Source organism: Dendrobium catenatum, unplaced genomic scaffold (assembly GCF_001605985.2).
Source record: "Dendrobium catenatum unplaced genomic scaffold, ASM160598v2 fragScaff_scaffold_1341, whole genome shotgun sequence".
NCBI lineage: Eukaryota > Viridiplantae > Streptophyta > Magnoliopsida > Asparagales > Orchidaceae > Dendrobium > Dendrobium catenatum.
In genome coordinates this window covers 325228-349279 of record NW_021319803.1, presented here as the reverse complement: position 1 = coordinate 349279, position 24052 = coordinate 325228, and the positions used below count along the sequence as shown (strand labels likewise).

At 35.3% G+C, this 24052-nt stretch overlaps 1 protein-coding gene across 5 annotated transcripts in view; it reads right to left on the bottom strand.

The window, feature by feature from the left end:
* The window catches only part of LOC110116415 (phospholipid--sterol O-acyltransferase), a 56296-nt gene extending 32778 nt beyond the window's left edge, over positions 1–23518 (bottom strand). For 2 of the 5 annotated variants that reach the window (XR_002305441.2, XM_028699571.1), the window contains exons 1-6: positions 23095–23516; positions 22763–22898; positions 13472–13616; positions 1594–1763; positions 1428–1504; positions 63–276 (exon numbers count right to left, since the gene is read on the bottom strand). Coding sequence is in view for 3 of the 5 variants with exons in the window: in XM_028699571.1 (XP_028555404.1) it covers positions 63–276; positions 1428–1504; positions 1594–1763; positions 13472–13616; positions 22763–22898; positions 23095–23343 (991 nt within the window). In the remaining 2 variants the exon portion in view is untranslated. Of the gene's footprint in view, positions 1–62; positions 277–1427; positions 1505–1593; positions 1764–13471; positions 13617–22762; positions 22899–23094 lie in introns of all 5 variants that reach the window. The other 3 variants (XR_003702431.1, XM_020849963.2, XM_020849962.2) reach the window with 3 other exon arrangements.
* Positions 23519–24052: the final 534 nt, after the last annotated feature.

The following is a 24052-nucleotide window of genomic DNA, read 5'->3' as shown; positions in this document are numbered from 1 at the left end:
ATTAACAGTAGAAATCATACTATTGCTTCGTAAAATAAACTGAGAATTTTATAGAAGAAAACCTCTAATGGAAGGAACCTCAATATTTATAATATCTGTGGGCCAACTAGAGTAGTTTGATTGAAATTCAACATCATCACAATGATGTGTATGCAGGTGATCCCCCTTTCCATCAAAGAAATGTTTCCAATATACATTATCCGCTTTGCAGTTTTTTGAAAATGGCATTAACCACAAGGAAGAACCAAAGGAATTGTACAACAACCTAGCAGTTCCCTGATGATTTATGTTCATGAACAGTCATAAGAACGGCTGATAAAATATCCATTTGAGAACTAGTTAACACTATCTAAAACTTTGATGAGAACTGTCTACTGGCACGACTTATGTCAAAGAACACGAATTACTGAACATGTATGACATTTTCACTTTACAGCAGCATTAATGAGACACTTAGCATGCAAATAAGTATCGATATCCTCCTTTATAACAACAAACAGAAATGGGAGAAAGGTAAGCACCCCAAAAGTTGGGGTGTAATCAACATCGTACAAACCAGTACACTCGCAATGACCTTCGCCAACTCCAAAAAAACAGAAATTCTCATTTTTATTGAAAGCTGCATATAGTATTAACTCCACTGAAGGCCTTACATAGTATGATAAAACAAACATTGCCCAAATCTTTAAAAAAATCACCCAAGCTGTGGAACTTAATCAAATACCTAAAGCATCCATAGTGAAGTAGAGTGAATGCTAAAAAGGAAAGTGAAGCAAATCCTTCCAAGCACTGAGTACTACACTGACGGTAAAAGACACAAGGTGCAATATAGAATGGCAAAAATAGCAGTCAAAACAGGAAAACAATAGCAGAATTTGTCAATTCAAGGTAAGAGAAAGGAAAAAAAACAAATTATTTTCTCTACTTTGGATAAGAAATACAAAGCTATTATAAAGCCCATGCCAAAAGAGTAAACATCAATTAGGAACATGCTGAACAAATAATAATGAAAATAAAGGAAAACAGATCAAATCCATTCTGAGCAAATAATAATGAAAATAAACGGAAACAGATCAAATCCATTCGACACTGCTAGGTAATCTATTCTAGAAAGGACTTCCTAACGTAACATCTGTAGACATACAAATACAAAGAATCTGGAGGACATAGTTAGAGAAATAACGCCATCTGTAGACATACAAATACAGTCCTAGTCGAACTTTTAACCCAATCCATAATAGTGATTTAAATTTCAAGAGGATGCCAACTAGAAATTTTTAACATGATAATTCAAGATTAGGGCAACTTCTAGTTTCTGTAGCACAAAGGAAGTACAGAGATAAAATAAACAAAATGGAAGAATTCAAGTATAGCAAATCAAGTATAAGCATTGAAGCACAAATAAATGCATAGAGTCCAAGATAGACCTCAGCAATTGGAAGGCCAGATGTGAATCCAGATAAAGTAGCTTTCACGGTTTCTGTAGCACCAAGAAGAGGTGCACCTGAAATTTTATTATAATAAGTCTAAGCAAAGACAGCTGCAGAGTTAAAAAATTATTTTAAAAGATATGCAAAAAAGAGTAAAGCACACCAACTGCAAAATATGCATGTATGTGTTCATCAAGCCATCGGATATAATGCTTCGGTGCAATTTCTAGTTTCAACCACTCCAAGAAGTAGCGAAAAACATTATTTCCAAGTGAATGTGCAAAAACTAAAGAGGGTCCACCACGAAGTTTTAGCACTGTTTCGAAAATTAATCTGCAAATAAAAAGAAAAGATGAATAAACAAGGATATAACTAAATGGAAACAAGACTACTGGAGGTTGAGCTGAAAGAAAATGCTGCTCAGGTTACAAAGTTGAACTGAAGAGTCAAGATTTAAGCAATAATAAGGATTTGCATAAGGTATCGTCTCTTTCAAAAAACCTAGAATGCCATCAATGTGGAAAAATGATATATGAAAATAATAATAATAATAAATCAGGGAAAACGTTACAGTTCGCAAGGCAAAAACAACCATTCATTGACGAGATTTCACACCACGTAATAAAACTGTATCAGTTTCACCGCATATGTATATATTAAAAATCAACAAAAGGTTGTGAAAAGTATAAAAAAAATAAAATATCATTATAAAGTAAACTATGGTTCAGGAGAATGATGTCTTATATAGTGATAACAAACTTCCTTATTCTAGTAGTTAATAAATATGCACCTATTTTTCCTGGGAATGAGCAAGATAGAAACAGCAAGTCTATGATCAAGCAGATTATTCTTGCTTGGACCAATCTTCCTTCTTGCCATCATGTTCAAGCATTTTCACGGTTTTTTACCCTCACAAAATTATTAAAAATGTGTTTCACCCACTGAAATTTGGAATGCTAATTTGTAGCATCTTGATTGTGAGCAGACCAATTTTGTTTGGACACCACGATTTGCATGTGGAACAATTTTGATGAGTTTTTCTTTATACTTTTTGCGCATTGCTTTATCAATTGATTTGTCGCATACATCGCATTACACGATAGCTCTATTTCATTGATTTTCACACTGTTTGCTACTATGTGCGATGGTTTTAAGTGCCTTGACTATCGCATTAGCGCATGCAAATTCCACGATTTAATTGCATCTTGGTCCAAATGCATACTTCTATGTTTTATTTGTAAGTGATCTTCTCCAACATCAAGTGATGTCCATTGCTTACTCAACCCGTACATGCATTCACTTATTATTTAATCATGTCAGTCATAATTTCGACTAAGGTAGGACATTCTCATGTTTGATGATGAGATGTTAGCACATACTACACAAGCCTTATTTTAGTTTTACAACCATGTGTATGTATGGTTGTTAATACCCGCTTTTACAATAAATAGAATATATGTTGATCGAATAGGACTTCAAAAGAATTTTAAGTATTATTGGCCTTATTGATATTTGGAAGATTGAAAATAAAACTTGTGAATTGAATTTGGAATGAATTTTTGACAAGGATAGATTTGTCCTTGAGGGCGTTGCAGTGCTAATGTGGGGAGCATTGCAATGCTAAACGCTTTTTAAAATGAAAGAAAATTAAGGCTCTTAAGAGCGCTGCCTTCTATGTTTGGTGGACTGCACTGGGGTGAAGATGTTGCAATGCTAAGGTCTCAAGTTATAGAAAGATTCTAAAGAATGAGCAATCTCTTGGAGCACAACGGCATTGGGTAAGGTATTATTGCGGGGCCGAGCACTTTTAAGAGTTTTTATATAAATATCTAAACCCACTTCTCCTAAGTCCCATAAATATATAAATATCTAAACCCACTTCTCCTAAGTCCCATACCTCATTCATTTAGCTAGGATAGAATAGAAGAAGAAAGAGAAAGTGAAGAGGAGAAGAGAGGCAAAGGAAGAAAGAGAAAGACAGGTTCAAGGCCGTATAGCTAGTTATGTCCATCAAACCACTTAGAAAAAGTGTTCCTCTCCGAGTAGGTCATCGTTACCATATGTTTTTTTCAATGATTTTGATATTTATGGATTTAAAATTGATTTAAAAATTAAAAAACATGTGATATCTAGAATTTTAGCAAGTTTTCATCATATAACTGTTAGTATAATGTAAATCCGATCATTCTACGCACTTACATGATCATTTGATATTTCACCGGGTATTTTATTTGAAGCATACACCTAAGAAAAATAAAATAAATATGCACATGAAATTGGCAAATGATTACTGTATTAAGATTTGGATAAAATGATTTACATGCATACACAATGTATGTATATATTAATTTACTCATTGAATAAGAATATATGAAAATAAGCATGTTATATTGATTATTAAATATTGTCATCATGATTTACATAATACTACCTATGCATCATAAATATGATATGCATGCATATCAATCAAGAAATGTGAGCATGCAAGAAAAGTTGTATACTAAATGAGAATGATTCAGGTTGGCGAAGACATGATATGAAACCCTGTGCAGGGATGATCCAAAGGTCTTTTTTTTTTAAAACACAAGATATGATATGATAGGCGGTATAAGAGGGCAGTGATATGACTGATTCGAGTAACAACTCCTATATAAAGTCACCTAACTATGACTGATATTGATATGATTTATAATATATGATAGGTGATACCGTATAACCATATGGTTGATAAGATATGATTAATCAAAATACTAACATCCTTGCTGCATCCAGGAGTATTCGCGGCGGTAGAGAAATATAAAATTAATGTCTTAGCATTGTACGAAAATCCGGCACGCACACAGATAAAAAGAGAGGGTACGTCATTCACTGGAGATACCAAGATTTTTACATGGAAAACCCTGAAAGGGAAAAACCACGGGGCCATGCCCAGTTGAAATAGTTCCACTAGTGTTCGCTTGAAGTACAACAGGCTGACTCATCCTTAAAATTTAGGACGATCATGTTACAATGAATCTCTTTAGGATTGAAAGCCAGTTACAACGCGAGCAGGATTTCGGCGTCGTTCCAAAGTTGAGCAGAATTTTGACGTCACTTGGGAAGAATTCCGACGTCAGGCAGAATTCTGACGTCACTTGGGAAGAATTCTGGCTTCACTCGGGCGTCCGACAGAATTTCGACGTCACTCTAGCGTTCGGTAGAATTCCGACGCCACTCCGACATTGGGCAGAACTTCGACGGTGGTCGAGGAGTTATTCCCTCCTATCTTTCTCCTCTCTCTTCTCTTCTTCGTCTCTTCTTCTTGCTTCTTCTTGCTTGGGTCCCCTCTCAAGAGAAATGAGGGGTCTATTTATAGATTTTTTGGAGTGGCATGGCCCGTAAATAGATGAGAGATCAGGGGCAAATATGGAGTGATTCGAATGGACGGCCAATATTGAATCCTTTGATCGTGAACCGTTTATCAGACATTTGAAGGTCTTAATGATATCAGAATTTGGCGATCTTGGGCTCGTTGGATTTGTCTCATCGAGCCGCTCGATTCGACTATAAACTCGTCATGTTTGGAAACTGTTTGGTAATCCAAATTGTGGTTCGAACCTTCCAACAGAGCTTCGGGTCCTTGATTTGGACTCATTTGGGCTCGGATTGAGTCCAATTTGGTGTCGTTAGGTTCGTATTTGCGAGACGCTCAGTTTGACTATAAGTTTGCTGAAATCGAAGTTCAGATAATCCCGGATTTCATTTTTGAAATTTCCAACTTGATTTTCGCCTCGAGATCCGTGGTTTGGCCGGCAGTTAACATTTTTCAAAAAAAAAATTTTGTGGGGCCGACTAAATTTTCAAAAAACTCTTAAAAAATTCCAAAAAAAAATCCAGAAAAATTTAGAAAATTCTAAAAAAAATTAGAAAATTTGGGAAAACTCCACAAAATTCCAGAGAATTCTGAAATGTTCTTTTCTTCTCCAAAAACGCTATAAATACCCCTAAGGCCAGGGGAAAATTTGCACCTTCTTCTTTTCTCCTTCTATTTTTCTAACAGTTGAGGCTTTCAACTGTTTTCAGTAGGTGACTTTCCTACTTGATTCGGCGCCCCTCCTCTTGTACAGAAGTTAGAATTTTCTCTTCTTTTTCTTCTTCTGGCTTTTTGACAGTTGAGGCTTTCTGCTATTTTTCGTAGGTGACTTTCACTACTTAAATCAGCGACCCTCCTCTTGTACAGAAGTTTGAATTTTCTCTTCTTTCTCTCCTATTTTTCTTCTTGCTCTAAAGGCCTTCCGCTACTTTTCGTAGGTGATTTTCCCTACTTAAATAGACGCCCATCTTTAATGTAGAAGAAAATTTTTTCTCCTTCCACTGTCTTCTCCTCTAGCTATCTTATTACCGTCGAGGCATTTCGTTGTTTTTCGTAGGTAATTTTTCCTACTTCAATCGGCGCCCCTCCTCTCGTACAGAAGTTAGACTTTTTGCATATGTTTCTTTTCTTTCTTCTCTCTCATTCTAACTTTCTTACAGTTGAGGCATTCCCCTGTTTGTTATAGGTGGCATCCCCTACTAAAATTCAGGGCCCCTCTCCAAGTATAGAAGTTAGAATTTTTTCCTTCTTATTCTTCTCTTGCGAACTTCTTCTTACATTGAAGGCATTCTACTGTTGGAGATAGGCGACATACCCCTATCAAGCTTCAGTACCCCTTTCTTGTGTAGGAGTCGCAATGAAAGGCTATCTTCTTAACAAACAACCCTTGGCAGAAGAAGATCAATTGTTGTTTATATGCGAGGGTGATTTGAGAAGATCTGACTATGATGGTGTCCTAGAGGAGAACCAGAAGTGACGAGTAGATGGGACAAATTTCAACTCCATTTGAGGAAAGTCTGTTGGCGATGGACGATCAAGCGGAAGTTTATTGACAGTCAATGACCGAGTGGAGAGCTGAAGGAGAGAGTTCGAAGGTGCGCTGTAAGTAGCAGTCAAGCGACAATCCAATGATGGTTGAAGTAAAGAATCGCCGGCAAATATCAGACGAATGTCCGATGATGGCAGGTGTACAATGGCATTTTGCAAAAATAATAAACATCCATACGAAAGTTTGCCGATATCAGATATCCCTGATTCAAGGAGCCAAAGTTGTGTGCTATGTTAGTAGTCTGCCGACACACGTATAGTGTTAACTGAGTTGAGGCCTGATGAAGATCAAATTATAATCTTTCTTTGAAGAAGAAGTTGTAAGAGATGTCTGATATGCAGTAGAGAAGAAGTCACTAAATCCACTAAGGATATTTGACTGTTTTGAAATTGCTTGTTGCTTAATGATTGTAACTTGTATGGTTGATATCAATGTGTTTTTTCCTTTCAACTTATAGTGAGAAGAAATGTAAATATGAATATGTATCTATGTAACTCCATTGATACTGAATAAGAAGTTGAGAACTTGTCCTTCGGAGCAAGCTGAATTGTGATTGTATCTTTAAGGCATGCTTTGATATATTGCCCCTCATATTTTTTTGTGAGGGTATTTTAGACTACTAAAGTCTTTGTATGAGTGGTAAATTTATTAACCACTTGCTTTTATGGAATCTTTTTAGAGAGAATTTTGTTCACTCACAGTGTTATTCGATGATGTTGCCTTTGTATAAGAGGTCACGAGAATCCACTAAGAATGTATGACCTATCCGAGGTTGTATGTCAGAGCTCTGCTCGATGACGTTAAACTATGAAGAAGAGTTCGAGAGAATCCAGCAATGATGTGAGACCTATCCGAGGTTGTATGACGGAGCCTTTGCTCGACGACATTAACTTGTATAGAAGAGGTCGAGCGAATCTACCAAGGATGTAAGACCTATCTGAGGTTATATGTCAGAGCCCTGCTTGATGACGTAACCTGTATGGGAGAGATCGAGAGAATCCATCAATGATGTGAAACCTATCCGAGGTTATATGTCAGAGCCCTGCTCGATGACGTTAACCTGCGTGGAAGAGGTCGAAAGAATCCACCAAGGATGTGAAACCTATTCGAGGTTATATGTCGGAGCCTTGCTCGATAACGTTAACCTGTGTGGAAGAGGTCGAAAGAATCCACCAAGGATGTGAGACCTATCTGAGGTTGTATGTCGGAGCCTTTGCTCGACGACGCTAAAGTTTAAACTGTGTGGAAGAGGTCGAAAGAATCCACCAAGGATGTGAGACCTATCCGATGTTATATGCTGGAGCCTTTGCTCGACGATGTTAACCTGTGTGGAAGAGGTCGAAAGAATCCACCAAGGATGTAAGACCTATCCGAGGTTGTATGTCGGAGCATTTTCTCTACTACGTTAACCTATATGGAAGAGGTCAAGTGAATCCACCAAGAATGTGAGACCTATCCGAGGTCTTATGTCGGAGCCTTTGCTCGACGACGTTAACCTGTATGGAAGAGGTCGAGAAAATCTACCAAGGATGTCAGACCTATCCGAGATTGTATGTCAGAGTCTTTGCTCGACGAGGTTAACCTGTATAAAATAGGTCGAGAGAATCCACCAAGGATGTGAGACCTATCCAACGTTGTATGTCGGAGCCTTTACTCGACGACATTAACCTGTGCAGAAGAGGTCGAGTCAAATCCCCCTGGGAATACCACGTGTATCCCAATTCAAAAGTAGAGAATGGTCTATCTTTAGACTGTTACTGCCTTTTGGAGGTCGAGATTAAGACCTTACCTAAGGAGTAGAAGTCCAGCAATGGACTGTATAAAGCTTGTAATTGATTGGAAGCATTCTTGCATTTGCTGTGATTTTCCTGAAATATCATATTGATGATGAAAGCATCAAAGGATCTTTTTGGTCACGGTTGGAGTCAAAGTTGCCCCCCAGCCCACATCTGATGCAACGATGACTGATGTCAGGAAGTTGATAAGAGTGATCTTTTGAGATTGGAGCAATAGTTTCCCCCCAGTCCGGAACCACTTTCCCACAGACGGCATCAAACTGTTGCGTCTAGGAGTATTAGCGGTGGTAGAGAAATATAAAATTAATGTCTTAGCATTGTACGAAAATCTGGCATGCACACAGATAAAAAGAGAGGGTACGTCATTCACTGGAGATACTAAGATTTTTATGTGGAAAACCCTGAAAGGGGAAAAACCACAAGGCCACGCCCAGTTGAAATAGTTCCACTAGTGTTCGCTTGAAGTACAAGAGGCTGAGTTGTCCTTAAAATTTAGGACGATCATGTTATAATGAATTTCTTTAGGATTGAAAGCCAGTTACAACGCGAGCAGGATTCCAGCGTCGTTCCAAAGTTGAGCAGAATTTTGACGTCGTTGGAAGTCCGGTAGAATTCCGGCGTCGGACAGAATTCTAACGTCACTTGGGAAGAATTCCGGCATCACTCGGGCGTGCGGCAGAATTTCGACGTCACCCCGGCGTTCGGCAGAATTCTGGTGCCACTCCGACATTGGGCAGAACTTCAACAGTGGTCGAGGAGTTATTCCCTCCTATCTTTCTCCTCTCTTCTCTTCTTCTTCTCTTCTTCTTGCTTCTTCTTGCTAGGGTCCCCTCTCAAGAGAAATGAGGGGTCTATTTATAGATTTTTTGGAGTGGCATGGCCCGTAAATAGATGAGAGATCAGGGGCAAATATGGAGTGATTCGAATGGACGGTCGATATTGAATCCTTTGATCGTGAACCGTTTATCAGACATTTGAAGGTCTTAATGATATCAGAATTTGGCGATCTTGGGCTCGTTGGATTTGTCTCGTCGAGCCGCTCGATTCGACTATAAGCTCGTCATGTTTGGAAACTGTTTGGTAATCCAAATTATGGTTTAAACCTTCCAACAGAGCTTCGGGTCCTTGATTTGGACTCATTTGGGCTCGGATTGAGTCCAATTTGGTGTCGTTGGGTTTGTATTTGCGAGACGCTCAGTTTGACTATAAGTTTGCTGAAATCGTAGTTCAGATGATCCCGGATTTCATTTTTTGAAATTTCCAACTTGATTTTCGCCTCAAGATTCATGCCTGCTCAAGATAATTTTTGATGACATATCAATCCTATTGATACACATGTTATTTTTGATGTTATATGAACTTCTATGATAACGAAAAGAATATCACTCATGGTGATGCATGATCTCACATTTATTTTGACACGTATGCCATTGACGTATACATGATGATTTCACATGATACATAGTTCTAGTATACATGATAATGAGGTTATGTCTGTAATAACACATGATCATTTAAATAACTATATTCCACATCTAATAGTCAAATATATGATACTATCACATGACTATTGTTCTGTCATATACCCTAATGATTTTAATATGATATGATATATAACATTGATAGATATATGTCCCTAATGTGATATAAGACATTATATTGATACACATAAACATGATATGGTGATGTTGCTAAATATAATGATGCAAGGCATAATTTATTAATATGTACATGATAATGATATACCTGAATATGATAGTATGCCTAGCATTTATATATATGAATAAGATACATATAAATGATGCATATGATAATTCATTAGCATAAATGATAATACAAGAGTGATACAGCTATGAATATATTGACTAGCATAATAATACACATAGGATGCATGTATTGATATACTAACATATAATAATTATAAGAGATGATCATGAGAACAGACATAAGCATATGATTCCTACATGAGGATGTTGATCATACTTGTATATATGATATAGGTATAAGAATAAGCATAGAATAATATTGATTCAGCATACGATTAGCTTTTATGATTAATTGATAATAGCATACATATTGATCTATCTTCTTCATATTGAATATAGTTGTAAATTTCGTGTGACCTGTTGAGCTGTGCACTCACCCTATTTATTTACATGTTTTAGGGAAGGATAAAGCACCAGCGAATTAAGCTGAGAGAGTAATTGTTTTTAGACATACAGTTCCAGATGAGGACATCTACAGGATATTCTAGCGCGAGGAGACATCGAAGATTTACGGCTACGCTCGCATCTTTTATTTCTGATTGATGTATTGTAATTTTATTATTTTAGTGTTCTTTTCCGTTTTTACTCTCACTTGAGGGACCAGATGCAAGTAACCCCAAGGGGTAATTTGGTCTTTTGTTTTGTTCTTGTATGGAACCTATTTATAGCCCTCTTTTCCCTCTTATGAGGTTAATGAATAAATGATTATTAATGAAAATTCAGCTTTCTTGTTCTTGATCTCTTTGTGAGTTCTTGAGAGGAGAAACCCTAGAGAGGGCCACACATCACCCGTCAGCCGCCGGTGGATTCCGGGACTCGCGGTTAGTATTCGTAGTATTTTCTTATCATTTCTTTCTTTCCCCTACATCCGGCCACCTCGCCTTTCCCAAACACCCGTCGGCCACTTCAAGTCCTCAAGCTGCCGGTCAACCTCAACAAGATCCCCTCCCCCTCTCGGCCAACAAACCCCACCGCCTCTTTCAAGCCGCCAACCAACCTCACCCGCCGAACCTACTCTCCATCTTCAAACCGCCACATCCAAAGCCCTAACCCTAGTTAGCCGCCGGCCTTCCCCTCCCTTGGATCCAAATTAATTGTTTGTTTCTTTCCAAAGTAGAGCATGAAGATTATGAAGGAAATCCAATTCAAAATCTGATTTCAAATTCAGATTTTGAAATCTTTCCAAAATCGACATAATCTATATTAGGAAAGTATTCAATTCTTGGATCTAACTTTAAATTAAAATTAAGAGAAATATTTTACCCATAAATTCCTCCTAATTTTAGACGAGACCACTTAAGGAAACCCATCCAATCAATCCCTACTCCAAGCATGCCGTCGGCCGCCCCCTTTTCCCATGAGCTCCACAAATTCCTCCATCCATTCAAACCCCTTTCCTATTTTAGCCCCTTGATTTAGCATTGAATTCAAATTCCAAAATTCAAATCAAATAAATTTGGATTTACTTCCTAATTAAGGATACCTATTTTAGGAAAGTTCTCAAATCTCAATCCAAGTCAAATTTGAATTAGATTGGATTTGATTCCTCCTCAATTTAGGATTCCTAAAAGGGCATGCCTTGATTCCTTTCACCAAATCCTTCCCCTTTCTCTCCATGCCGCCGCCCCCATGCTCCCTCTTCTTCTTCTTTCTCTTTCTCAACTAATTCCTACCTTCTTAGGAACATCAATTACTCCCATCGTTTTGGGATACCTTCCTTCCTCTTCTCTTGATTTGAAATTCAAAATTGCAAATCAAACCCCACACCAAACCCAAAAGAAATATAATCACAGAAATTTCTCTTATTCCTTTCCCTAGCCGGCCCCCTTCCCCTCCTACCTCCTCTTGGTTAACTCTCCAAACTCCATCCCCTTTGCTGCTAGAGGACTATTCCTATAGCCCCTTTGCTGTCCAGAAAATTTAGAACGTTTATAGTGGTTGTCCTCCTTCTCCAAACATTGGAAATTGCTGTCCCAGCTTTTCCTCTTGCTGTCCCAAGGTTCCAGCCGAAGTTTTGTTGTGGTTAAGCCATCCCAGGACCCAAAGCTGCTGACCATGCTTTTGTAGTTGCTGTCCGAAAAACCCTGCGCCATCCCCATTGCTGTCCGGACTTGTGAAAGGATTTTGATTGCTATCCAACTGCAGAAACAGCCACACATCGACATCGGAGCTTCGTGTTTTATGTTTCTTTGGGTAAAACTCTTCCTCTAACTCTCTTATCTTCCAAGTTACTTCTCAATTGTAGCTATTTTTGGATTTACAAAGATCATATCAACTATTCTCCACTAAGACTTAGTAATCTAGAGAGTTGATTGAGGGATCTTTGCATAGTAACTAATCTTATTGTTAACATTGGGATCTCTTGTTGAAAATCATCCATGTATGCAACATTAGATTAAATTGATTGTTTACGATCTTAACTCCTACGCATGTAATTTGGCCTAAATTTGTTTTACCGCTCTTTGTGTTTTATCGCATCGTTTAAACTCACTTAAAGATAAAATTATTATGTTATCTACATATTAAGCGTGCAAATTCCTTAAGCAACTCAATCATCTTAAACATAAAAAATAAGGTAACTTATAATTCTCAAGTACTTAAACCCCAGAGTGAGGTAGCTTGATTCAAAACAAGATAAGATCAAAAATTTGTGGGCACACCAAATAATAAAACTCTAAATGGGCTGCCGATCGAAGATGAAGCATGTTGCTCTTATCCTCACATGCAAATGTCCCGTCACCTCTATCACTTCTATCTACAACATTGACAACTTCCTAAGAAGTCGCCATTACAGGAATAGGACACTATAAGGGTTTCTTGACTTTGATAACGGGTGCAGAAAATAAAAATCATAATAAAAGGGGTTATCAACATCATCATTGCCCTCTAAAATATAAAATGAAATGAAGACCCATGAGACTCTGCATCCCCGAAGATCAGCTAGTCATGGTTACCATTGAATATCATGTATTAACTCCCAGTTGTTGAATTTATTTCATGTATGACTTTCATCAATGCAGATGAAGTTCATCAATGCGGATGAAGTTGAGGAAGAAATGTTTTTAATGATAAAAGAGAGGATTTTCTGCAAATATAAAGACTTATACTCAGTACACAATAATAACAAGTATATACAACATGACTAATAAATATATAGACAAAAAAATAGCAATCATTAAATTTTATTCCTAGAAATAAAAGTATTCAAGATAAGATAAAACCAATAAAAAAAAGAGGCAACAGATGGGAACTTGGTAAAAAAAAAATCAAATTCTAAATCAGCCATCAGTGCTTAATCACAAATTAACTATCTCCGTTAAGAATTTTAAAATGCTGACCAAATCAATCAAGGAGCAAATTATCAAGTGCTTTCCATGCAGTTGTCAGATGAATTATGTGTAACAGGTTAAATATGACAGCATAAAGAGACCAGGCAGTAAAAATAAATAAGCAAAAAAGGCATATGGACATATCAGAAGATATTAGCATGCTCACTCCCACAAATTCGTTGGAGATAATTACAGCACATAATAAGATAACGGAGCAACTTCAGTCAAGATTTACTATAATAAACTAACTTTAGTTTGTGAAAGTAGAGGTCTCGCTCCTCTAGCATTGATGCTGATAGCCTCCAGTCATATGGAACAGCAACAATTGCATTTGCCTCGATACCAAATTCAATACACCATTTAAGCCATTCCTTCCATACAGACGAAAGAGGACCTGGGCAGTCAATACTTGAATAGTGTAAGGAAACAAAAAGACATAAAGATAGTAAAACGAGTTCATTAAACATAAGCTTCGTTAGCAACTTACCAATACGAAGATACTTTTTAATTAAAAGTTGCACAGGAAAATTATTTTCTAGGGCTAGTATGCCAGATCAAGATCTCATTCAAATCTTCATATTATTTAGCTTTGAATCCTACTAAACACAACAACATAACATCTTTCCACAGTATCACAAAAAACAATTGCCGTAAGAACACCTTGTACCAGACTTTCTGTTGTGTCGCAATACATTTTGGTTCTATATCAGAAAGCATTCTTTCACCACTATCAAAGAGAACAAAACCAAGAATGATGAAGTTCCAATATATTCTAACTTCAGCCATCTGGGACATTTCGTCAGTTTGTTAAATGGGTTACAGAAGCTAACATCAGACAGCCATTGAAATGCTTATCACAGTTCAACTTTATGCAACCAAATCACTACCAGAAGCAAACAAGCACAACTTGACATACCAAAATATTTAATTAAAAAAAAAAAGAATGAATCAAAATTGTCCCTTAATTTTTTACGAAGGACAAAATAATTCTCAACTATATTAAATGATCATTTTGATCTTTTATAAAGAGCCCGATCATTTTGGCCTTTTTCTCATATTAAAAAAAAACAAACGAGTTCACTTTCTATCCATTTCAATTGATGAAACAACTGTACATTTTAAAAAGAAATGCCAAGTACTTTAGCTCTTTGCACAATCATAAAAGCAGGTGAATGTATAAGCATATCTGGGCCTTTAAATCCAATGAAAAGGATGGACTGTTTTAAAAGCGAAAGGCTATGAAGAGAGAGGGGTTTGTGCTCCCCCGTTCAAAAAAACAGGTCTGGCATTGGTAGTGAGTCTGAACTTCGTATCTATTTATTAATAGGCTAAGTTCCAAATCAACCCATAGCTTTATCCATGTATGGAATTATGAAGCTCAAATGATGTGATGCTCTTCCCATAGATATTGCTCATATCCTTTTGGATAAGCCATGGTTATATGGCATGGATGCCATACATTTTGGAAGAGATAACATATACATTATAAAACTTAATGAAAAAACAATCAAGTTATTCCTAATCAAACCTTTAGACAAAATACCCAAACATAATCCAACAAAAACATCACCTGACAACAACAACATCAAGCCTTTGTCCCACTACGTGGGGTCGGCTACATGAATCATTTTTCATCATTGTCATGTTAAAAGTCAAATTCTCCTTTAAATCTAATAAAGAAATATCATTTCTAATATTTTCTAATCAAGTCTTTTTAGGTCTGCCTCTACCTTTCTTAACATAAGTCAAATCTAATACCTCAACTTTCCTAACCAGGTGATCAGAAGGCCTCCGTTTAATGTGACTAAACCATCTAAGGCAACTCTCTCTAATCTAATCTTCCACTAAAGCAACTTCAACATTTTCACGTATATGCTCATTTAGTATCCTATCTCTAAGGGTAAAGCAACTCATCCACCTAAGCATCCTCATCTCTGCAATACTCAACTTAGTATTATGCTTCTCTTTTAATGGTCAACATTCGACATCATAAAGCATTGCAGGTCTCACCACCATCTTATAGAATTTTCCCTTAAGTTTGAGGGGGATTTTTCTATCGCACAACAAGCCCGATGCATTCCTCCACTTCAACCATCCAACTTGCATTTTGCTGATAATATCCCCATCTACTTAAACATCACTTGAACAATAGATCCAAGATATCTAAAATGTGTACTCTTATTAATGACTTGATCGCCCAAAGTCACAATCCCCTCACTAGGTCTATTGCTACTAAAATTATATTCTATATATTCAGTTTTAGATCTACTCAAGCGAAAACCTTTAAACTCTAAGGTTGACAAACCTTTAAACTCTAAGGTTGACCTCCATAATTCAAGTTTACCGACTCCCTCTCTAGTCTTATCAACAAGAAGAATACCATCAGCAAAATGCATATACCAATGTACATATTCTTGCAAATGTCTAGTGAGAACATCCATGACTAAAGCAAAAAAGATATAAACTTAAGGCTGATCCTTGATGTAATTCAACCGAAATAGAAAAATACTTGGTCAAACCACCTTGTGTTTGAACACAAGTAATAGTTCCTGCATACATATCTTAAATGATTTGAATATAAGTATTATTAACTCTTTTCTTTTCAAGAACTCTCCATAGCACTTCTCTTGGAACTTTATCATATGGTTTCTCTAAATCAATAAATATCATATGTAGATCCTCCTTATTCTCTTTATATTTCTCCATCAAACCTCTCAATAAATGTATTGCTTCCATAGTAGACCTACCCGACATGAATCCAAATTGATTTTGAGAAATATTAGTATCACGTCGTAACCTACTCTCCATAACTCGCTCCCATAGTTTTAAAGTATGACACATTAACTTAATTCCTCTATAATTTGCACACTCTTGTGCATCACTTTTATTCTTAAAAATAGGAATTAACACACTCATTCTCCACTGATCTGGCATCTTTTTAGCTTCAAAACAAAATAAAAAAGTTTAGTAAGCTAAGAAATTCCTTCATCTCCTAAGTATTTACACATCTCTATTAGAATATCATCATGTCCAATAGCTTTTTCACACTTCATTTTCTTTAAAGCCTCTCTAACTTTGGTTTTACTAATACGCCGATAAAAATAAAAATCTTTATTTTCAATTAAGGTGCTAAAGTCACTAAAATCAATCGTATTTTCATATTCTTCATTAAAAGTTTAGCAAAATATCTTATCCACCTTTGTTGAATATCATCTTCTAAGAAAAGTACATTTTAATCTTCATCCTTAATACATTTCACTTGAACTAAATCCTTACTACTCCTATCTCTTTGTTTGACTAACTTATACATCTATTTTTCTCCCTCCTTAGTACTAATATATTATATAAATCATTCTAAACTCTTTGCATCACAAATAACTTTCTTAAATTTCTTACGAGCCTCTTTATAACTTTAAAAAAAACTTCAATTGATTGTCATGGGCTCTTAGCTAGACCATCTTTGCATCTTTTAATTTTTAGCATGTCAATTTCAATGCGTTGAAAAAGAAAATTTGTTATCATGCTTCATTTCATGTCCTACACCTAAACAAAACTTCTCCTAATTTAAAAGTTGAGTTTTCCCATATAATACCTAGCATTTTCTTTGAATTTACTGATATTACTCAGACTGAACTGCCGGATGAATAATATCTCTGACATAAACAAAATGCAGTAGATTTTCTACCAGGCTCTTGATTACTAATCTTCCCCGTTATATAATGAAATCCTATAGAAATAGTTGAGCTTAAGAAACAAATAACTGTCTTGTTAGAAAAAAAGATTCCATAAACAGAGTCTCATCCATGTGTTGCCGCAGTCTTACATCAAAAAATGATAATTCTTGGAAGATATTTGTTTTAGAAAGGTCATCAGCAAAATCATCACAAGTACATGTTATATATATACCTAAACTTGAATGTGAGGAGGAATCGAGGATAAGTTATTTAATTTGTTTAGGAAGGTTTCCTAAATCATATTTAATTCTTTATTGTTTAGGAATATTTCCTAAATTATGTTTAATTATTTAGGAAAGTTTCCTAAATTATGTTTAATTTGTTTAGGAAAGTTTTCTAAATTATATTTAATTTGTCTAGAAATGTTTCATAAATCATAATTAATTGTTTATGAAGGTTTCTTAAATTATGTTAAATTGTTTAGAAAGATTTTCTAAATTATATTTAATTTTTTTAGAAAGGTTTTATTTATTTTATTGTGTTCTAGGGATATTTAAGGGGGAGTTGTTAGGATTTTATCATGATACTATGACTGAGTTTTGGTTTTGTTGTAGTTCTTTTCTTTGAGGGCTTTTTAGCGGCATCTAAATTGATTGGGAGAACCGATCTACCACTTAAATTGTATATCATTTGTATCTTGTTTTCCCATATTGAAGTATTGATACAAAATCAGTCACCGTTTTGGTTTTACTACAGTTTTTATATTTGTTGTTTGTTGTTTTTGCTTCCAAGGTATCAAAGCAATTTCTTGGGATCGGAGACCGGAGAAGAGTTGAGGTGTTGGAAGTTGTAGAGGGAAGTATGGCAGCTGCGAAGGGATGTGGGGTTGTTTAATGAGTGTTTTTCAACGATGGAAGGTTTGGAAATCTCAAGGAGATGATGAAATAAATGTTAAAGAATCAAGTTAAGGCGGCTCTGTCAAAAGCACGGGGGAATCACGAAAACGATATGCCAAGAGAATATCAGAAAGTTGTATCAAGCAAGATTGATGGGGATGAAATGATAAAGACTGTTAGTCCTGGTGTAGAGAAAGATTCAACTGAAGTATCCTTGGATGTTGATGGTAAAACTTCATTAGCAAAATTTGATTCGCCAGCAAATGTCCGGAAAGAAAATAAAAAAGGCACTGAAGACTGCAAGCATCAAGACTTCATAAGCCAAGATAATGAAAAACAAAAAATTCTGTACCTATTAATTCTTTTTATTCTTCAAGTTCACATAAAATCTTGATGGATAAGCTGAGTGCAAAACAAAAGAAAGTTATCCAATCTATTAAGGGATTTAAGGACAATACATTTTCTTCTAAAATAATAGGAACATTCTTCTACCGATGGAGCTTTTGTTAATTCAGAACCCAAAACCAAGTAAGGTTATGCTGACACGAGTTTGGAGAGATTCTTCACAAAAGAGAAATGGAAATAAAAATGTATGTATTGTTTCACATAAACAAATTGTTGATAGAATTTTAAGCAGCAAACATGTTACAGCTGTTTCACGTTGATCCAACGAGGAAATGCATTCCAGGATTACAACTACTTGCCCATTTTCTTTTGCAACCTGAAAAATATTCTTCAGCAGCAGCTTCCTTCGTACCACCATGAGTACAATGTGGCTCTTTGGGAGGGGAGTATTGATACGTCATGGGAGACCAACCTTGTGGGACCCAAGAAAGCTATTATTCATTATGTGATGAGGAAGAATTAAGGAGAAGCTATTTAATTTGTTTATGAATGTTTTTTAAATCATGTTTAATTGTTTAGAAATGTTTCCTTAATTATGTTTAATTTATTTAGGAATTTTTCCTAAATATGTTTAATTTGTTTAGGAAGATTTTCTAAATCATTTTTAATTGCAGTTTTCATAAATTATGTTTAATTGTTTAAGAAGGTTTCCTAAAATATATTTAAATTGTTTAGAAAGGTTTTATTTATGTTATTGTGTTTTAGAGCTATTTAGGGGCTGTTTGGTTGCCTGAATTAGTAGTGTAAAGTAAAACAAATACATGTATTTACTAAATTTAGTTGTTTGGTTAATTTTGAGTAGGACAAAAGAAAATCCACGGAAGCATTAGGAGTGTGTTACGTAGAGTGTTTTCTGCGAATTAGAAACCCGCTCAATATGAGCGGGTTATAAATTCGCTGGACGAAGGATTCCTTCGCGTCGTTGCTGTTCGGCTTCATTTCTTCGCAGGAGGTGTAAGATTGCACGAGAGCTTCTTCGGCTCCTTTGTTCTCGTTCGACTTCGCTCCTTCGACGACGTTCCTTTACCTGTCCGAGCGGAATTTGCGACATTTTCATCGGAAGTAAGGAACGGAACTCGCAAGTTCTGAAGGTAACTATCCCTTTTGCGAGCTTCTTCGGCCATGGCATTGATCTCCTCCGTAAATATCATATGTAGATCCTCCTTATTCTCTTTATATTTTTCCATCAAACCTCTCAATAAATGTATGGCTTCCATAGTAGACCTATCCGACATGAATCCAAATTGATTTTTGAGAAATATTAGTATCACGCCATAACCTACTCTCCAAAACTCGCTCTCATAGTTTTAAAGACACATTAACTTAATTCCTCTATAATTTGCACACTCCTGTGCATCACCTTTATTCTTAAAATAGGAATTAACACACTCATTCTCCACTGATCTGGCATCTTTTAGTCTTCAAAGCAAGTAAAAAGTTTAGTAAGCTAAGAAATTCCTTCATCTCCTAAGTATTTACATATCTTTATTGGAATATCATCAGGTCCAATAGTTTTTCCACACTTCATTTTCTTTAAAGCCTCTCTAACTTCGGTTTTACTAATACGCCGATAAAAACAAAAATCTTTATTTTCAATTAGGGTGTTAAAGTTAATAAATTCAATCGTATTTTCATATTCTTCATTAAAAAGTTTAGCAAAATATCTTATCCACCTTTGTTGAATATCATCTTCTAAGAAAAGTACATTTTGATCTTCATCCTTAATACATTTCACTTGAACTAAATCCTTACTACTCTTATCTCTTTGTTTGGCTAACTTATACATCTATTTTTCTCCCTCCTTAGTATCTAATATATTATATAAATCATTCTAAGCTCTTTGCATCGCAAATACCTTTCTTAAATTACTCACGAGCCTCTTTATAGCTTTAAAAAAAAAAACTTCAATTGATTGTCATGGGCTCTTAGCTAAGATCATCTTTGCATCTTTTAATTTTTAGCATGTCAATTTCAATGCGTTGAAAAAGAAAATTTGTTATAATGCTTCATTTCATGTCCTACACCTAAACAAAGCTTCTCCTAATTTAAAAGTTGAGTTTTCCCATATAATACCTAGCATTTTCTTTGAATTTGCTGATATTACTCACACTGAACTGCCGGATGAATAATATCTCTGACATAAATTCAAAATGCAGTAGATTTTCTACCAGGCTTTTGATTACTAATCTTCCCCGTTATATAATGACATCCTATAGAAATAGATGAGCTTAAGAAACCAATAACTGTCTTGTTAGAAAAAAAAAGATTCCATAAACAGAGTCTCATCCATGTGTTGCCGCTGCCTTACATCAAAAAAATGATAATTCTTGGAAGATATTTGTTTTAGAAAGGTCATCAGCAAAATCATCATCAAGTACATGTTATATATACCTAAACTTGAATGTGAGGAGGAGGAATCAAGGAGAAGTTATTTAATTTGTTTAGGGAGGTTTCCTAAATCATATTTAATTCTTCATTGTTTAGGAATATTTCCTAAATCATGTTTAATTGTTTAGGAAAGTTTCCTAAATTATGATTAATTTATTTAGGAAAGTTTTCTAAATTATGTTTAATTTGTCTAGGAATGTCTCATAAATCATATTTAATTGTTTATGAAGGTTTCTTAAATTATGTTAAATTGTTTAGGAAGATTTTCTAAATTATATGTAATTTTTTTAGAAAGGTTTTATTTATGTTATTGTGTTCTAGGGATATTTAAGGGGAGTTGCTAGGATTTTATCATGATACTATGACTGAGTTTTGGTTATGTTGTAGTTCTTTTCTTTGAGGGCTTTCTAGCGGCATCTAAATTGATTGGGAGAGTCGATCTACCTCTTAAATTGTAGATCATTTGTATCTTGTTTTCCCTTATTGAAGTATTGATACAAAATCAGTCACCGTTTCAGTTTTACTATAGTTTTTCTATTTATTGTTTGTTGTTTTCGCTTCCAAGGTATCAAAGCAATTTCTTGGGATCGGAGACCGGAGAAGAGTTAAGGTGTTGGAAGTTCTAGAGGGAAGTAGGGCAGCTACAAACAGATTTGGGGTCGTTTAATGAGTGTTTTTCATCGATGGAAGCAAGGTTTGGAAATCTCAAGGAGATGATGAAATAAATGTTAAAGAATCAAGCTAAGGTGGCTCCATATCGCAAACACGGGGGAATCACAAAAACGATATGCCGAGAGAAGATCAGAAAGTTGTACCAAGCAAGATTGATGGGGATGAAATGATAAAGATTGTTAGTCCTGGTGCAGAGAAAGATTCAACTGAAGTATCCTTGGATGTTGATGGTAAAACTTCATTAGCAAAACTTGATTCACCAGCAAATTTCCCAAAAGAAAATAAAAAAGGCACCGAAGTCTGCAAGCATCAAGACTTCATAAGCCAAGATAATGAAGAGACTTCAGAGAAAACTAAAAATTATGTACCTATTAATTCTTTTTATTCTTCAAGTTCACATAAAATCTTGGTGGATAAGTTGAGTGCAAAACAAAAGAAAGTTATCCAATCTATTAAGGGATTTAAGGGCAATACATTTTCTTCTAAAATAATAGAACATTCTTCTACCGCTGGAGATTTTGTTAATTCAGAACCCAAAACCAAGTAAGTATAGGTTATGCTGACACGAGTTTGGAGAGATTCTTCACAAAAGAGAAATGGAAAGAAAAATGTATGTATTGTTTCACATAAACAAATTGTTGATAGAATTTTAAGCAGCAAACATGTTACACCTGTTTCATGTTGATCCAACGAGGAAATGCATTCTAGGATTACAACTACTTGCCCGTTTTCTTTTCAACCGGAAATATATTCTTCAGCAACAATTTCCTTTGTACCACCTTGAGTACAAGATGGCTCTTTGGAAGGGGAGTATTGATACATCATGGGAGACCCACCTTGTGGGACCCAAGAAAGCTATTATGCATTATGTGACAAGGAAGAATTAAGGAGAAGCTATTTAATTTGTTTATGAATGTTTTCTAAATCATATTTAATTGTTTACAAATGTTTCCTAAATCATGTTTAATTGTTTAGAAATATTTCCTTAATTATGTTTAATTTATTTAGGAATGTTTCCTAAATATTTTAATTTGTTTAGGAAGATTTCCTAAATCATGTTTAATTGCTTATGAAGTTTTCATAAATTATGTTTAATTGTTTAAGAATGTTTCCTAAAATATATTTAAATTATTTAGGAATGTTCTATTTATGTTATTGTATTCTAGGGCTATTTAAGGGGGAGTTGTCTAGAGTTTTATGAGGGCTTCCTAGCAACGTCTAGGTTGATTGGGAGAGCTGACCTACCTCTCAAATTGTAAATCACCTGTATCTTGTTTTCTATTATTGAAGTATTAATACAAAATCAATCACCATTGTAGTTTTGTTGTAGTTTTTCTATTTGTTTTTTGCTTCCAAGGTGTATCAAATTTGGTTCTTTTGTTGAGAGATTATGTTTAATTTGCATAGATTCAATTATAATCAAACAAGGTATATGAATACAAGAGATGCAAGAAAAGGAAATGTGCACAACTTTCAATACAGAAGCAACATATCCGTAATATCACCTGTTATATAACCAGGATCCAGCTCTGTTATAGCTGATAGGCCACTATCAGGCCTCGATTTGCACTCAGGATGATCAGTTTGATTATAAGAATCCAACAACATGCATTTAAGCCAACAGTTCACAGCAGAAAGAAGCTGCAAAACCAAAAATAATAATAGCTTACACATCAAGCTTCATTCTTCCACCGCCATATTAACTCGGAGAAACATAAAATAAACACCCGGCATGGGAATGAAACAGAATTCAATAAAAAACTCCCACTGGGAGATTATAATGGCGGTATAATGAAATTATAAAAATCAAGTGCCATGGGAAGAAGGTTTTTCCTGCCTTGGTGGTGTCTAGCCAGACCAAGTCTAGAGGGTTGAAGTCAAGCGGAGAGTAGGGGCAGTCAAGCACTGACCACGCCCTCAGCTGAGTCGAGGCAAAGCCCGGGATGATGATTCCCGATAGCTTCGAGTAGTCAAGGTCGCTCCCTCCTGAAGATGAAACCGAGCCATCTGATCTACCGATTTGGTGAGCAAATACGATAAGTAGTAAGATCACTGCTACGAATAAACGGCACATGCTCTGCTCCATTGAAAGGCACTCTCTGACGACTTCTTTGTCTACGACGAAACTGAAAGAGGTAGTTGACGAAACTGAAAGAGGTAGTTCGATTTATACAAGCGGCACTCGAAGTTGAAACGACAAAAAACCCTAATCTTACTGAGGTCTTCAACGGTCTAAGTTACTTCGATCTTCGTTTTTTTTTTTTTTTTTACGCAAATAAATCATAAGGCAATCTAGGCAAGCCCTATTCAAAAACTCTTAATTAGCCAAAATTTTAATCTAATATTATCTTTTTACTATTTCCTTTGTCTTTTTTTTTCGAGCTTTAAACTTGAGGCTTCTATAGTAATAAAACTCACAACGGCTCAAATTAATCCTTTATCTTTTTGCCAAGGGATTTATATAATACCCGTACAACTTTAATATTTATTATAATTTTAATGCATAATGAATTTTTTATTAAATAATTAGGAATTATAAATATTAAATTTAAGTTCTCAAGAAAATCAACATATATATCACTTAATAAATCAAAATTTCGTGAAAATCGGACGGACAAAAGAAACAGTAAAGAAGGAAAAAGTTCATGGATTCGACCGCGTTCACCGAACGGAATGACATAATGAAATAAATTAGATATTAAAAAAATTAAAAAATTAATAAATATAATGCAATATAAATAATATTTGAGCATTTAATATATTTTAAATTTTTTAAAATAATTAATATATAATTT